This window comes from Aspergillus heteromorphus, assembly GCF_003184545.1.
Source record: "Aspergillus heteromorphus CBS 117.55 chromosome Unknown BO70scaffold_17, whole genome shotgun sequence".
NCBI lineage: Eukaryota > Fungi > Ascomycota > Eurotiomycetes > Eurotiales > Aspergillaceae > Aspergillus > Aspergillus heteromorphus.
The window spans coordinates 288,674-301,411 of record NW_020290422.1 but is presented as its reverse complement, the minus strand read 5'-3'; the positions used below and the strand labels follow the sequence as shown (position 1 = coordinate 301,411).

Sequence of the window (12,738 nt, the reverse complement as noted above, 5' to 3'; positions counted from 1 at the left end):
CTCTCCGTTTCCTTTCATGGACGATGAGGGATTTGATGTAAAATACAGTACTTGGTTGCTGCGGACATGGTGCGATAGAGTATAGAATACCACCCCCACCGACTTTGCATGGAGCTCTCGATCCAATTTGACTTTGTCTCAGGTTAGGCCGAACACCTGACTCTTGAGAATTGGGTACTGGAACAGGCTTTTTATCGTTGAATACTTTTGTACCATGCTGATTCGAACATGACCCGGGTGAACCGAATGAATTGAATGCTATATGGCATGTTGGAAAGAAGAGCTTGAAAATAGACGGAACCCATCCGAGCGGATTCTCCGCAGCCGAAGCCGCCAAAACGAACGCGTTATCGGCTGCTGCCTCCGCATCGCTTCCTCATACTTAAAACACTTTGACATCCATCACTCACTGACAGAGGGGACCTCACCTCCCACTTCCCTCACACAACCACACAAGAGTCGAGCCTAGGCTCACCATCAACACCACCACCATGTCCACCTACGAAGGTACACACCATCCCCCCTCCCCTCCCCTCCCCTCCCACCTCACAACCTCATCCCCAAACAACCCCACTAACCTCCTCCCCCACCACCAAAACAACAGTGGAACACAACACCACCGACCCCTCCGCACACCCGCCCTCCACGCACCGCCACCGCCGCCGGCCCGACCTCTCCACCTTCTTCGCGACCCTCTCCGAGATCTCCCCGGACGAGACACACACGCGGACCCGCCCCAATGCCGTCCCCGTGCCCCGCGACATCAGCGCCGCATTCTACTCCCTCGCTGAGGCGTTGGACGTGATGCGCCGGGATGGACCGAGTCCCATTACCACCGCCACCGCCACCACCACCACAACCGGAACAACGGGTGCCTCAACGGGAGCTGGAGCAGGAGCAGGCGAAACCGGAGAAGGAGGTGGTGGTGATGAGGACCTCCTCACACAAATGATCCAGTCGCTGCTGGGGTCCGCGGAGATGCCGCCGCGGGAGGTCGAGGGGACGAGTGAGGAGTTTTGTGACGGTAAGAATCCATACACTCCCATCATTTCCTAATTTTCCTCTTACTATCTTACGGAGGATACTCTGCGCCGTATCATACTCTACTCTACTCTTCCCTTGTATGATGTATGATGTATGATGTATGATATAGAGGATAGGATGGGGTGGGGGAATCTACATACATGGAAAAAAAAAAAACTAGGCTAACAATGATTGTGTTGTGACAGTGCTCGACCGCATCCCGCGCTCCAAACTCACCGCGTCGCAAACCTGCCCGATTTGCAACAACCCCTTCCTGGAGGACGAGTACCCGCTGGTGGTGCGACTGCCGTGCCATCCGACGCATCTGTTTGATCTGGAGTGCGTGAGGCCGTGGCTGCGACTGCGGGGGACGTGTCCGCTCGACCGGACGGATTTCGCCAAGCAGGAGAGGGAGAAGGCGGAGGCGCGGAAGAAGAAGCCCGTTGAGGATGAGGAGGAGTGGGATGGGATGTATGGTTGATTGTAATTGTGGGATATTAGTTAGTGTTAGTGGGTTGGGGGGGGTGGAATGAATATATGATATGATATGATATGATATGATATGATATGATATGATGTGAGGATAGGTTTACGGATTGGATTGGGGGTAGGGGGAAGTGAAGTCTTGATGCTTGATTGTATTTGCGTCGGGTTATGGTATCAGGCTATGTATGCATGCATGTAGGTATGTAGGTATTTTTGAGGGAGGTGTTTTAGTACTCTGTACAGCGAGGTGTGAAGTGGCGTCAAGTCGGTTCAGCGCTTCTCCGCGGACTGACCGTCCCTGGTGCGGATGGCCAGCTTGCCCGCCGTGTCGATCACAGCTTCGAGTCCGCTGCGCTCCAGCATTCCGCCCTCGTCTTTCGCGACCTCCCGCGCCTCCAGCTCCTCGACCATCTTCTGGTTCTCGCGGTTGCCCTCCAGCAGGAACTTCAGGCACATGACCGCGTGCTCCTTGATGTAGGGGTTGTGGGCGTCGAAGTTGGTGCACGAGAGGATGGTCTCGACGCCGCCGTAGCGACGGATCTGGTCCTGCACCTCGGGGCACTTCCACACGAGGGACGACAGGACGAGAACGACCAGTTTCTTCAGGTTGCGCCACTCGAACTCCGACGGGTCTTCCGTGATGGGCGGCGACTCGGCCCGGGACCCGGGGCCGGCGTCCACGGGGTCCGGGTCACCCGGGTCGTAGGGCCGTTCCACCGCGACCGGCGCCGGGGCCATGTGCTGGGGTTCCTTGGAGGGACTGTTGTGGCCGAGGTTGAGAGCGCTGAGTTGCCCCTTGGGGATGCTGGCTTCGAGCTCCTTGATCAGCGTGACCAGATCGTACACGATCTCCCACTTGACCAAGAGGTTCTTCCAGTCGTTGTTTTCGGTCAGCACGGCGAAGAACTCTAGGAACTGGTAGACACCCTCGTAGACCCGCTCCATGTCCCACAGGTTCAGCGGGAAGTCCTCCGGCAGGGCCCGTCCAGCCCGGATCTGACCCTGCAGGTATATCAAGGCGCACGTCTCGGGGATGATGTTGCCGCGGAAGATGGTGAAGATGTACCGGACGGTGAGGATGTCGACCCGCGACAGCGGCGATGGGGTCTTGGCAGTGTTGGCTGGCGTGGATCCCGTCACCGAGGCCGGAGAGTACTTCGACCGGAAGATGTGTGTGAGGATCTTGACCACGACCGCCTGTGCCGGCGAGATGATGTCCTTCGGTTGTCCAAAGTCGGAGTAGGCGTGCGACATCAGACCGTTCCGCAGAACCGCGTCCATGATCTGGACCATCATCTTGAAGTAAAGTTCGTCGTCAGGAAGGTCCCAGGCAGCGATGAAGATCAACAGCTCGCGCAGGAGATTCCGGCCCGTTTCCTGCGTGAGCAGAATATGACACCGGAGGGCCTGCATGTTCCGCGAGCCGCTTCTCTCGCCGCCCTTCAGTCCGAAGCTATCCACGATACCGGCCTGGATAATCATCGGCAGGGCCTCGATCTCGGCAGGACCCAGGACCAGTGGAATGTCGGTCAGAAGTCCCCGTTGTTGGTCACCGGGTCGACCTCGGTAATCGTCATCGTCTTCATCGTCATCTTCCTCTTCTTCCTCCATGCTTCCGTCCGCAACGGCCTCCAGGCTGCGCGAGTCGTCGTCGCCCACCGTCCCTGCGTCACCCGTGTCGTAGTCCTGATCGCCGTCGGCGATCTGCGAGCTTTCTTGCAGTCGCGCCATCAGCTCGTCCTTGGCCTCCTGCAGGGTTTCCGCGGCAGATTGCGCCGAGCGTGGCATGCTCATATCTTCCTCCATCACGGTCGCATCGCCCCCCGACAGCGCTCCATATTCACTGAGGTCGGGAAGGTCGGTCCAGCAGACGCGCGGAAATCCAGCAGTGGCGCTGCGGTCGATCGTGACGATCGCCTTCTTGCGGGGCGGCTCGTCTTCCGGCAGGGCGGGGGGCAGGTCTTTTGCGCGGTCCTGGAGGTCGGACCATCCATCGACCTTGGCGCCCAGGATAGCGGTCAGAGCTGCGCGGATCTCCTTCACCTGTTCCGGGTCCTTGCCCATCTCCTGGATCGCCGTCAGATCGCGCCCGAGAAGCTTTTCCATGTGATCCTTAATGTTCGCTAGCAGCAGCATCGCCGCCTCTTCTTTGATGGTCGCCGGCTCGCGCGGGAAGTTCGAGATCGTCTCCAGGAGCAGGTCCTCCGCCGTTTGATCATAAAGGGCCCTGATAGGGGGGTTCACTATCCTCTCTCCAGTCTTGACGATGGGCGCCATTCCCTCCTGTTGACTGCAAGTCGGGTCGAGGGGCTCGCGGGGTTGAATGATGTTGGAGTCGCCGGTGGAGTGGTATCCGAACAGGTCCAGCCATAAGACCATCTTACGCTGCTCGTTGTGCATGATGAAGTTGTGCAGGAACTGCAAGCAAGTGATCAGGAGGCGTTTGTAGAGGTTGACGACCTTTTGCCACCGCTCCTCGTTGCGTGCATTTGTTTCCCCGTCAAACCCGCGCGCGGTGACTCTAACACAGGTGTCCACCAAGGCCAGGATCCTCTGATCGAAGCCCTTCTCCGCCGCCATGTTCTGCGCCTTTTTCGTCGTGGCGAGGAGGTTGCGGGCGATGGTGCATAGATCATTTAGGCGCTCGATGTCCTTGACCAGGGAGAAGTAATTGAAAGCGATAAGATTGGAGGAGGAATGGTCGTAATTTGCGGTTGGGGGGCTCTTCCACGCAAAAGACTGGGATTCGAGGACCGGGATCGCCTTGGTCAAAACGTCTGTGAAACCCTGCCAGATATCCGGTGACAGGCCCAGGTTGTGTCTGTGGAGAGCAGCAGTCAGTAAGCGGAAGTTTCCAGTGAGGGGCGGACTCCGCAGCGCCGCCGCAAAAAGAAACCAAGTGCGGCGTACCTCACGTCGCTCTCCTGGTGCGTCTTGTACAGGATCTGCTTGCCAGCAGAGAGCATGTGTTCCAGGCGTTTGTCGTCGATCATGCCGCGGGTCTCATAGTGGCTCAAGGTCCCCGTGAGGATGACCTTGAGCATGAGTTCCGCGGGGGTGCATTTTGGCTTGATCTCCGCGGGGGTGCGGTCGGCCATGTTGAGGGTGCTTGCAGCCTGGCAGGTCCTTGCAGGTCCTTGCAGGCCCTTCCGGTCAAGCAGCTGTCAGGCGAGAACCGAGCGCTGGTGGTGAAGATGAGAGGCTTGGAGGAAGAAGCGCGTCCGGTGGGGGAAAGAATGGATGGGATGATGGCGATGGCGGTTGAGGGGAATTTTTCCGGGGCCCGGGGCAGTCCCGCCGAACTGCCGTGCGGGCGGTAAACACATAAAACGGTACGGAGTAGCAAGTGAATTGTTGCAACCTCTATCTATGTACATTCCCTCATCCTCTCAGGCCACCTTCGGCCGGATCGACAACCCAAAAACATGGCGTATATTGTTCCAGAATCCCAGATCGTAGATGTTGTCGATCTCCCTCATACTATGCACCTCCACCCACCGCCGGTCAATGGGGGCGTCCCCGTCACTCGGCTGCTGGATTTCGTTGGAGTGCGGTGACATCAAATGTCCTTGCTTCGGTGGCTCTCCGTCTGTCAAGACAAGCACCTGGTCGCTGCTTACCGGCCAGGCTGATTGTGAGCTTTGATACTCCGCCCACAGGGGCGAATTGCCATAAGCCTCGCTCTTGGTGGATTTGAAGACCAAGCCATCGTGAACATCTTCCTTCCAGTCGGACCACTTCCCACTCTCGTTCGTGGTCATGCCAGCCCAGATGAGGTAGCTGTGGTACACGAGGAAGGCTGCCGCGAGCGGCGCGGTCATTGTCATCAGCAAGGTAATCCCACCGATGCGAATATCAGTCGCGATGACCACCGCCCAGATATTGCAGAACGCGGTCCAGCTCTGCCGGTTCGTACGCAAGGGCGAGTCCGGCGGTATTAACTCATCGTAAGTCTGGTAGAGAAGGCTGTATCCAATACATGCGCCATAAACAAGCATGACGCATAGCGAAAGTATCATGGACAAAAAGTAATGATAGTTGTGCAACCCGACACAGTTCATCAGCCAAACACAGTGATGGTCCTGGCGAGACACACATGCCTTGCAAATACCGCAGTGTTTACTGCGGGCCGGCTTGAGGAGGTTACACGTGGTGCAACGGTGTCCTGGGTGAAAGATCACCCGGTCATATGGATATCGGTCCATCTCCTCGGCATGATTCCTCGGGGTGATGAATGACTTGGTGGTGATGCTCACATACAGAAAAGCATACGGCAGCACCGCGAGAATCGGGATCCAGAAATGGTGAGCTTGAGAAATTCTAGGCCACGCGCTGGGGATAAACATGCTCTGCCCTGCTACCATAAGCGAGGCGAAGAATATCTGCCATCTAGGTCAGTAAACACCGCAAGGGTCTCCCGAACATGCAACTGACCAGGATAAGCGGGTGGTTCTCATGTAAGATATAGCTCCCGGAGCGGCTCCAGCAGTAGAATAGCCAGCCATTCAGTAACCGATCGTCCAGATGCCATAGCCCATTGGGGATGTGGATCCAGAGCGCTCTGTGAAGTAGCCCAATAGGGGTTTTGCTGTATGGATCAGTCGCGGGGACTACAACCCAGTGCAGCAGGATGTGTTAGCCTACCGAAACGCCGGGAGTCTCCCAAAGAGAGCCACAAAGACGAACCCAGAGATCCCAAGGATCACAAGAGCGACGGTTTTCAAGGTTCCCATGGCGAAGGTCCGGACTTCGGGCCCGTGGACCAGACAGCTGAAAATCCAGAAGAAGCGTGAAGTCGATCTCAGCTACCGAGCAGACGGGGTTTGTCACTCCGTCGCCTAGGCAAGGGCTGCCATTGTTGGTTGGCAGGCTTGGAGGCGCCATGTCAGGCTGCGTGGTGGTTGGCGGCGCTTGATGGATGCACCGCCGGCACGTGACCCGACTTCCCTAACGGGCAGAAATGGGTGTCGCTGGGGTTGTCGCTGTCGCTCTCGCTCTTTCTTCCGCGCCACCTCCAGCTCAGTCGAACATTGCTTCCTGATGCGAACGACGATTTCAACGGCCTCAGATACAACCATCCCGAATCACCATGTGACGTGACCGGTCTGGATCCTCCATAACACCACCTCTTCACTTCCCCTCGACGCGCGAACACGTGATTGCGCGTGGCTGAAGGGGCGCCGTATCGCGACAGGACAGACACCCATCGCCCGGAGTCGCGCTGTAAGCCCGGGCATAAGGTGACTGGACCGATGGCCACCAGGAACGGTGTCACCAATGCGCCGGCTGCGCCTCTCTTCCAGGGGAAGCAGTTTTGGTTGTCTCACAATATTCCCCAGAGAAACCGCTTTAAGGAACTCATCCAGGTACTGCCCGATCTGCGTGACTGCTCTAGGCTCCACCATCCTGACGCGCTTGTAGAACAATGGGGGCATCATCAGACTGCAGGAAAAGGACGCAGACATTAAATTGGTCGACCACCTGAAAAGGAACCTTCCTTCAGATACGTAAGGTCTCTTGCTCTCGCTGGATACTTTCTACGTACTTACCGGGTTTAGATACTCTTACAAATTTGTCGAAGCCTCGCTGGCCAAAGGCGAGTTGCGGAACCTGGATGACTACAGGGCCGGGCCTTCTGCACCACGCCCCGTGGGGGCTACTTATATTCCGACCAGAGGTCACAAAGTCCCCTACACCCTCCAAGATGACCAATTACTCTGGGATTGGATGGAACCTTTTGAAAGAGACCCGAGGGCGTCAATCAAAGGCAATAAAATCTACCAGGAACTTGCGGCACAGGTATTACCAGGACCTGACACGAACTATCAATACAGATAGACTAAAGGCAATGCTTACAGAATCCGAGGCACACCTACCAATCATATCGGGATCGATATCTGAAGAGACTTCAGGGACGCCCACGTCCAGGCGGGCCAGCATCCTCTGTGCCTGCGCCTGCCCCCCAGGAGGAGCCCGTCACCAACCCCCCGGTCGTCAATCCCCCTGTTCGGGCATCGCGGCCTCAAAGTCGACAAACATCTCCCCCTAGACCAACTGCCGACATTCCGAAGGAAAGAAAACGAAAACGAGCTTCCGATCATAATACTCATGGAGAAGGTGTGGCGAAAGAAGTCAGCGCCCCAAACCTGAAGAGAAGAACAATCATAACCAACAACGAACTTCCGGACCCTTTCACCGTCCGCGTACAAACAGGAGAAGCCGCAACAACCCAGGAGAGGCCGCAGCCCATGAAAGCAACCAACGGCCAGCAACCAAACCCTAATGAAAACGACGCCGGAAAGCAGGGCGGTACTGACGCGCAACGTCCAGCTAATGAATCGCCGAAACCTTCTTCTCAGATAGACCCATTGTTTCGAGAGCTTCCCTTTCTACCGCTCGACGATGAACTGGAGCCAGACCGTCCTGAGCAAGATATTGATGCGTGGATCGATGAGCGTCTGCGGACTGGCAAGGCTCAGAATGTGAACCAAATAGTCGAAGCGTTAAAGTGCACCAGCATGGATCCAGATGTGGCTGACAAGGTCCTCGCCTGCTTGGCAGCCGGGAAAGGCATACCGGACGACTTGCCAGGAGTGTGGACGCCGGAGGATGACAAGGTGGTGGAGGGAACCGATGCCCGCGCCATCAAGCTAGTTATCGAGAAGCACGGCTCGGACGCATATAACGCCCGGTGGGAGTACCTTAGCATGGCCAGGAATGCCGGGCTTGTAGATACCCAGGAATAGAACTGTCACAATTTGGACATTTCGAAGACGTCTGCTAAAGTACAGGAACGCTGGAACGACTAAGAGACAAGAGATGAAATCCGGAAATGTGATTGATACCAACAGAAGAGGAATAAGGCGGATGGGCTCGTGGCGCCTGAAGCTGTCGGTCTAGCCTCCTCCCCTGGCTTTCTATCGATTCTTCGAGAAGGCATCGATCGCCGTTCAGGTCGAGACCACCCCCCCCCCCCCCCCCCCAACAGGACATTATCTTACAGGTAGGACAATTGGAACCAGCGGTCAAAACTCCCCCAAAACACCCTGTATGCGCAGTATTCTTTCAACACTATCTGGCAGATATGCCCATCCTGGATTAAACGAAGATAGACGGAAACCCCCAGATCCTAGCAAACCCGACGCTGCAACGTGCGGGAAACACTGTCTGGTGGTTCAACCATCCTTGAAGACCCTGCGACGGAAGATTAGCACGGCGGCATTGTAAGTCATTGGAGGCAAGGGCACTCACAGGTGTTGTTCGTAGAATTTCAGCATCTTGCGGACAGTCAGCTTTGGCTCTCAAGCGCGAGTGATGGACACCTACCTTTTTCGGACATCTGTCGTAGCAGGTTTCGATAGAAACCTTGGACTTCTTGCCATTCTTCCAATTCAGGAAGGCAAGCAGGTTTGTGGTCCCAGGCTCGCGCACGATGGTCTCAACAAGCTCCACCTCGTTCTCCCAGCTCTTTGATTTGGGCACCCATGTGCTCGTCTCTTCACTGTCGCCATCGCCATCACCTCCAGCCTCAGCTTCGTCGTCATCCGGAGGCGTCGCTGCGGTTTCGGCTCGTGACTTCCTCCGTCTCTTGGGCTCAGGTTGTTTCTCGGGCGTCGCCTTGGGGGGCCTGCCCATAGACTTGCGCTTCTTCGGTTGTGCTGATGGCTTCTCGGGGCGACCTCCCAGGAGCTTAAAATATTGTTCGACGACATCCTTCGCGCCATCACTGTACGCGCGCAATCAGTATCACGATGGCAATGCAGGCCGGTGCTCGGCGACATACAGCAGGTTCTTTTCCGGCTCGACGGTCATATCGGCCGGGTCATCGTACCCTGTCCACTTCACGTGGAATTGGAGCTGACCCTGTCGCATTGTCAACATGAGCGGATAGATTGGGGACCAGCGACAGGAAGATCCTGTCTTGCGTAATTGCGCACATTCTTCCACTCGTGGCCCATGATCTTCTCGACGGTGTATCTGCGCGCGTGAGATTAGTACGTTGTACGTTGCGCGATCGGGGGACCGTTGGCGCCCACTCACACGTCCTCGTCCTCATCATCGTCATCTTCATCCTTGGACTCAGATTCATTCTTGACGGGGGCGTCATCGTAGGGAATCGACTCGCCGGTCGACTCATCGTCGGAAACGTCGGGGACTGGAGCTGGGGGGGCAGAGGGTCAGCTCAGCGCGCCGTGGGATGCAGGCAGCGGCGGGTACTCACGAGGCATTGTCCTGTTGAAAGGAGAAACGAAGCTGAAAAGTCTTGAAAACAACTTGGCGGATTTGGCCGACGCGGAGCCCCACTAGAAGAGGTGACTAGACCGGTCCAGGGAGAGGAATGGGCATGAGCGAGGGGTTGGGGAGGGGGGGGGGGGTTGGGGTAAGGGAGATGAAGATTGAAGAGCGATCGATCGTGAAGTGGAAGTTGGTTTGGGCGCAGGCGAAATGCCGAGTCGCGCAGGCGCGCGGCGGGCAAACACGCTATACCCCATCGGGCAACCAGCTCACTAGCCCGCTTGGGACATCTCCAGAATTTCAGTGCCTCATCGTTATTCCCCCTCCGCTTTGCTATCCTTCCCCCCCCCCTCTCTTCCCCACTCCTTTTCTCTTCTCTTCTCCTTTCAACTCTCATCTCACTGCCGGCGTGTTCCGCTGGCCCTTCTCTTTCCGTCTCCCCCTTTTCCTACAGTGGACCTTCTGCCAGCGGGCAGTCCGTCAAAATGGCCATGCGTACGTTCCCGATACCCCTCATTCCTCAACTATATCAACTGAACTAACCTCCTCCGTCGACGTCCTACAGAGCTTGATCTCTCCCAAGGTTGGACCTCCCGCTCCTCCGCACCGCCGTCGCCTCCAGTCTCGGTCGCTAACCCCCGCCGCAGCTTCGGTGTTGAAGGATGAACAAGGCCGGCCGTTCATCGTTGTCCGGGAGTACGTTGCGGCTCCGGTCTCCCCCCATATGAACTACACCCCCAGCGCAGACGGCTGACAGTCATCTACTCGCACAGTCAGGGCAAGAAGAAGAGACAACATGGTACCGAGGCCGTGAAGTCGCACATCGTCGCTGCGAAGACCGTCGCCAGCATCGTCAAGTCATCTCTGGTATGCATCGCCGAGCCGGACGAGAACCAACGAGCGGATATTAAATAATTCTAGGGTCCCCGCGGTCTCGACAAGATTCTGATCTCCCCCGATGGCGACATCACCGTGACCAACGACGGCGCCACCATTCTCTCCCAGGTTCGTCCTTGCGGTCTGCGGCCCCGCGATATATCTGACTGATTGGTTCTGGAAAGATGGAAATCACGAACAACGTTGCCAAGCTCCTCGTGGAGCTGTCGAAATCTCAGGACGAGGAAATCGGTGATGGAACGACCGGTGTGGTTGTTTTGGCCGCCGCCATGCTGGAACAGGCGTCCGACCTCATTGACAAGGGTATCCACCCTATCCGGATCGCCGACGGATACGACCAGGCTTGCGAGATCGCCGTGGAACAACTCGATAAGATCAGCGACGAGATCGTGTTCTCCAAGGATGACACTACGAACCTGCTGAAGGTCGCCAAGACCAGTCTGGGTAGCAAGATGTATGAGGGCACTCCCTCCTGATGATCACCTCTGCTGACCACCGGACAGTGTCTCCAAGTCCCACGACCAGTTCTCCAAGATCGCCGTCGATGCCGTCCTCTCCGTGGCGGACCTGGAGCGCAAGGATGTCGACTTCGAGCTGATCAAGGTCGATGGAAAGGTCGGAGGAGCCCTGGAGGACTCCCTCCTCGTGAAGGGTGTCATCGTCGACAAGGATTTCTCCCACCCTCAGATGCCCGACGAGGTTCTGGATGCCAAGCTGGCCATCCTCACCTGTCCGTTCGAGCCCCCGAAGCCCAAGACCAAGCACAAGCTCGACATCACCTCCGTCGAGGAGTTCAAGAAGTTGCAAGACTACGAGAAGGAGAAGTTCACCGAGATGATCCAGCAGCTGAAAGACTCCGGCGCCAACCTGGTCATCTGCCAGTGGGGTTTCGACGATGAGGCCAACCACCTTCTGCTCCAGAACAAGCTCCCCGCCGTTCGCTGGGTCGGCGGTCCGGAGATCGAGCTGATTGCTATTGCGACGAACGGTCGCATTGTTCCTCGTTTCGAGGACCTGAGCGCGGATAAGCTGGGAACCGCGGGTCGCGTTCGTGAGATGACCTTCGGTACCACGCGGGAGAAGATGCTCGTCATTGAGGAGTGCGCCAACAGCCGTGCCGTGACGGTATTCGTACGAGGAAGCAACAAGATGGTCAGTCCAGAAGGTCGATACGTGAACTTGCAACACCACTAACAGTCTCCTAGATCATTGACGAGGCCAAGCGTTCACTCCACGATGCTCTTTGCGTTGTGCGTAACCTGGTGCGCGACAACCGTGTCGTCTACGGTGGTGGTGCCGCTGAAATTGCCTGCTCCATCGCTGTTGAGGACGCTGCTGTCAAGGTGCGTTGATCAGCTCGTAGTCTATTTGAATTGATGCTAATTGTCCACAGAGCCCCGGCATCGAGCAATACGCCATGCGCGCCTTTGCCGACGCCCTGGACGCCATCCCGATGGCCCTTGCCGAGAACTCCGGCCTGAGCCCCATCGAGACTCTGGCCTCGATCAAGTCCCGCCAGGTCAAGGAGAATAACTCCCGTCTGGGTGTTGACTGCATGCTGACTGGCAACAACGGTATGTACAGTACAGTACAAGCTCGTGCAGAATCTGCGCTAACCTCCATTTAGACATGAAAGAGCACTTTGCCATCGACCCTCTAATCGGCAAGCGCCAGCAGCTGTTGCTTGCGACCCAGCTGTGCCGCATGGTCCTTAAGGTGAGTTTAGATCGATTCCTTGCTGCTCCGGCTCGACAACGTGACTAACGGCGGCACGACAGATCAACAACGTCATCATCTCCGGCGATGACGACCAGGATTTCTAGATTTCTTGTATACAGCTTTTTTGTTTCGATGGCTCAAAAGTGACACACGGGCGTTGCAGTCATGCGGAATCCACGATACTACATATAGTTCTGCAGGTAATCAGTCTGGGGGGTGGGATGCTATGTAAAACATGGCGGTTACATAGAAACAGTGAAATGACAGAAATGACATTCATGCGATCCAGTAGAGTAAGAGTAACCGATATGGATGGAGTAGTTATTCCGTACGTACAATAATGTCTCGATATACCATGCAGTGCACACAGCTTCTGAA

At 56.5% G+C, this 12,738-nt stretch overlaps 5 protein-coding genes across 5 annotated transcripts; 3 read left to right on the top strand and 2 right to left on the bottom strand.

Moving 5' to 3' along the window:
• The first annotated feature begins 393 nt into the window (after nucleotides 1-393).
• BO70DRAFT_363172 (uncharacterized protein) lies at nucleotides 394-1,604 on the top strand. Its single transcript, XM_025543498.1, has 3 exons — nucleotides 394-507; nucleotides 605-1,024; nucleotides 1,230-1,604. Exons 1-3 carry the CDS (start codon nucleotides 492-494, stop codon nucleotides 1,502-1,504), a joined length of 711 nt encoding a protein of 236 aa, XP_025398225.1. The 5' UTR covers nucleotides 394-491; the 3' UTR covers nucleotides 1,505-1,604.
• Nucleotides 1,605-1,642: 38 nt separating this feature from the next.
• Nucleotides 1,643-6,538, bottom strand: BO70DRAFT_338777 (uncharacterized protein). The gene is made up of 5 exons (XM_025541218.1): nucleotides 6,154-6,538; nucleotides 5,944-6,097; nucleotides 4,908-5,891; nucleotides 4,420-4,655; nucleotides 1,643-4,330 (listed from the first exon to the last, which is right to left on the bottom strand). The coding sequence occupies exons 1-5, from the start codon at nucleotides 6,240-6,242 to the stop codon at nucleotides 1,780-1,782; spliced, it is 4,014 nt and encodes a 1,337-aa protein (XP_025398224.1). The 5' UTR covers nucleotides 6,243-6,538; the 3' UTR covers nucleotides 1,643-1,779.
• On the top strand, nucleotides 6,532-8,474 carry BO70DRAFT_317087 (putative transcription factor Rap1). Its single transcript, XM_025540371.1, has 4 exons — nucleotides 6,532-6,875; nucleotides 6,931-7,016; nucleotides 7,068-7,308; nucleotides 7,368-8,474. The coding sequence occupies exons 1-4, from the start codon at nucleotides 6,762-6,764 to the stop codon at nucleotides 8,253-8,255; spliced, it is 1,329 nt and encodes a 442-aa protein (XP_025398223.1). The 5' UTR covers nucleotides 6,532-6,761; the 3' UTR covers nucleotides 8,256-8,474.
• Nucleotides 8,475-8,498: 24 nt separating this feature from the next.
• On the bottom strand, nucleotides 8,499-9,648 carry BO70DRAFT_363166 (uncharacterized protein). The gene is made up of 5 exons (XM_025543497.1): nucleotides 9,550-9,648; nucleotides 9,293-9,486; nucleotides 8,836-9,235; nucleotides 8,761-8,786; nucleotides 8,499-8,703 (listed from the first exon to the last, which is right to left on the bottom strand). The coding sequence occupies exons 2-5, from the start codon at nucleotides 9,379-9,381 to the stop codon at nucleotides 8,685-8,687; spliced, it is 534 nt and encodes a 177-aa protein (XP_025398222.1). The 5' UTR covers nucleotides 9,382-9,486; nucleotides 9,550-9,648; the 3' UTR covers nucleotides 8,499-8,684.
• A 437-nt stretch (nucleotides 9,649-10,085) lies between these two features.
• Nucleotides 10,086-12,641, top strand: BO70DRAFT_317081 (chaperonin-containing T-complex subunit CCT5). Its single transcript, XM_025540370.1, has 11 exons — nucleotides 10,086-10,239; nucleotides 10,310-10,327; nucleotides 10,392-10,440; nucleotides 10,518-10,611; nucleotides 10,666-10,749; nucleotides 10,806-11,095; nucleotides 11,145-11,793; nucleotides 11,847-11,984; nucleotides 12,035-12,215; nucleotides 12,269-12,357; nucleotides 12,420-12,641. The coding sequence occupies exons 1-11, from the start codon at nucleotides 10,230-10,232 to the stop codon at nucleotides 12,462-12,464; spliced, it is 1,647 nt and encodes a 548-aa protein (XP_025398221.1). The 5' UTR covers nucleotides 10,086-10,229; the 3' UTR covers nucleotides 12,465-12,641.
• Nucleotides 12,642-12,738: the final 97 nt, after the last annotated feature.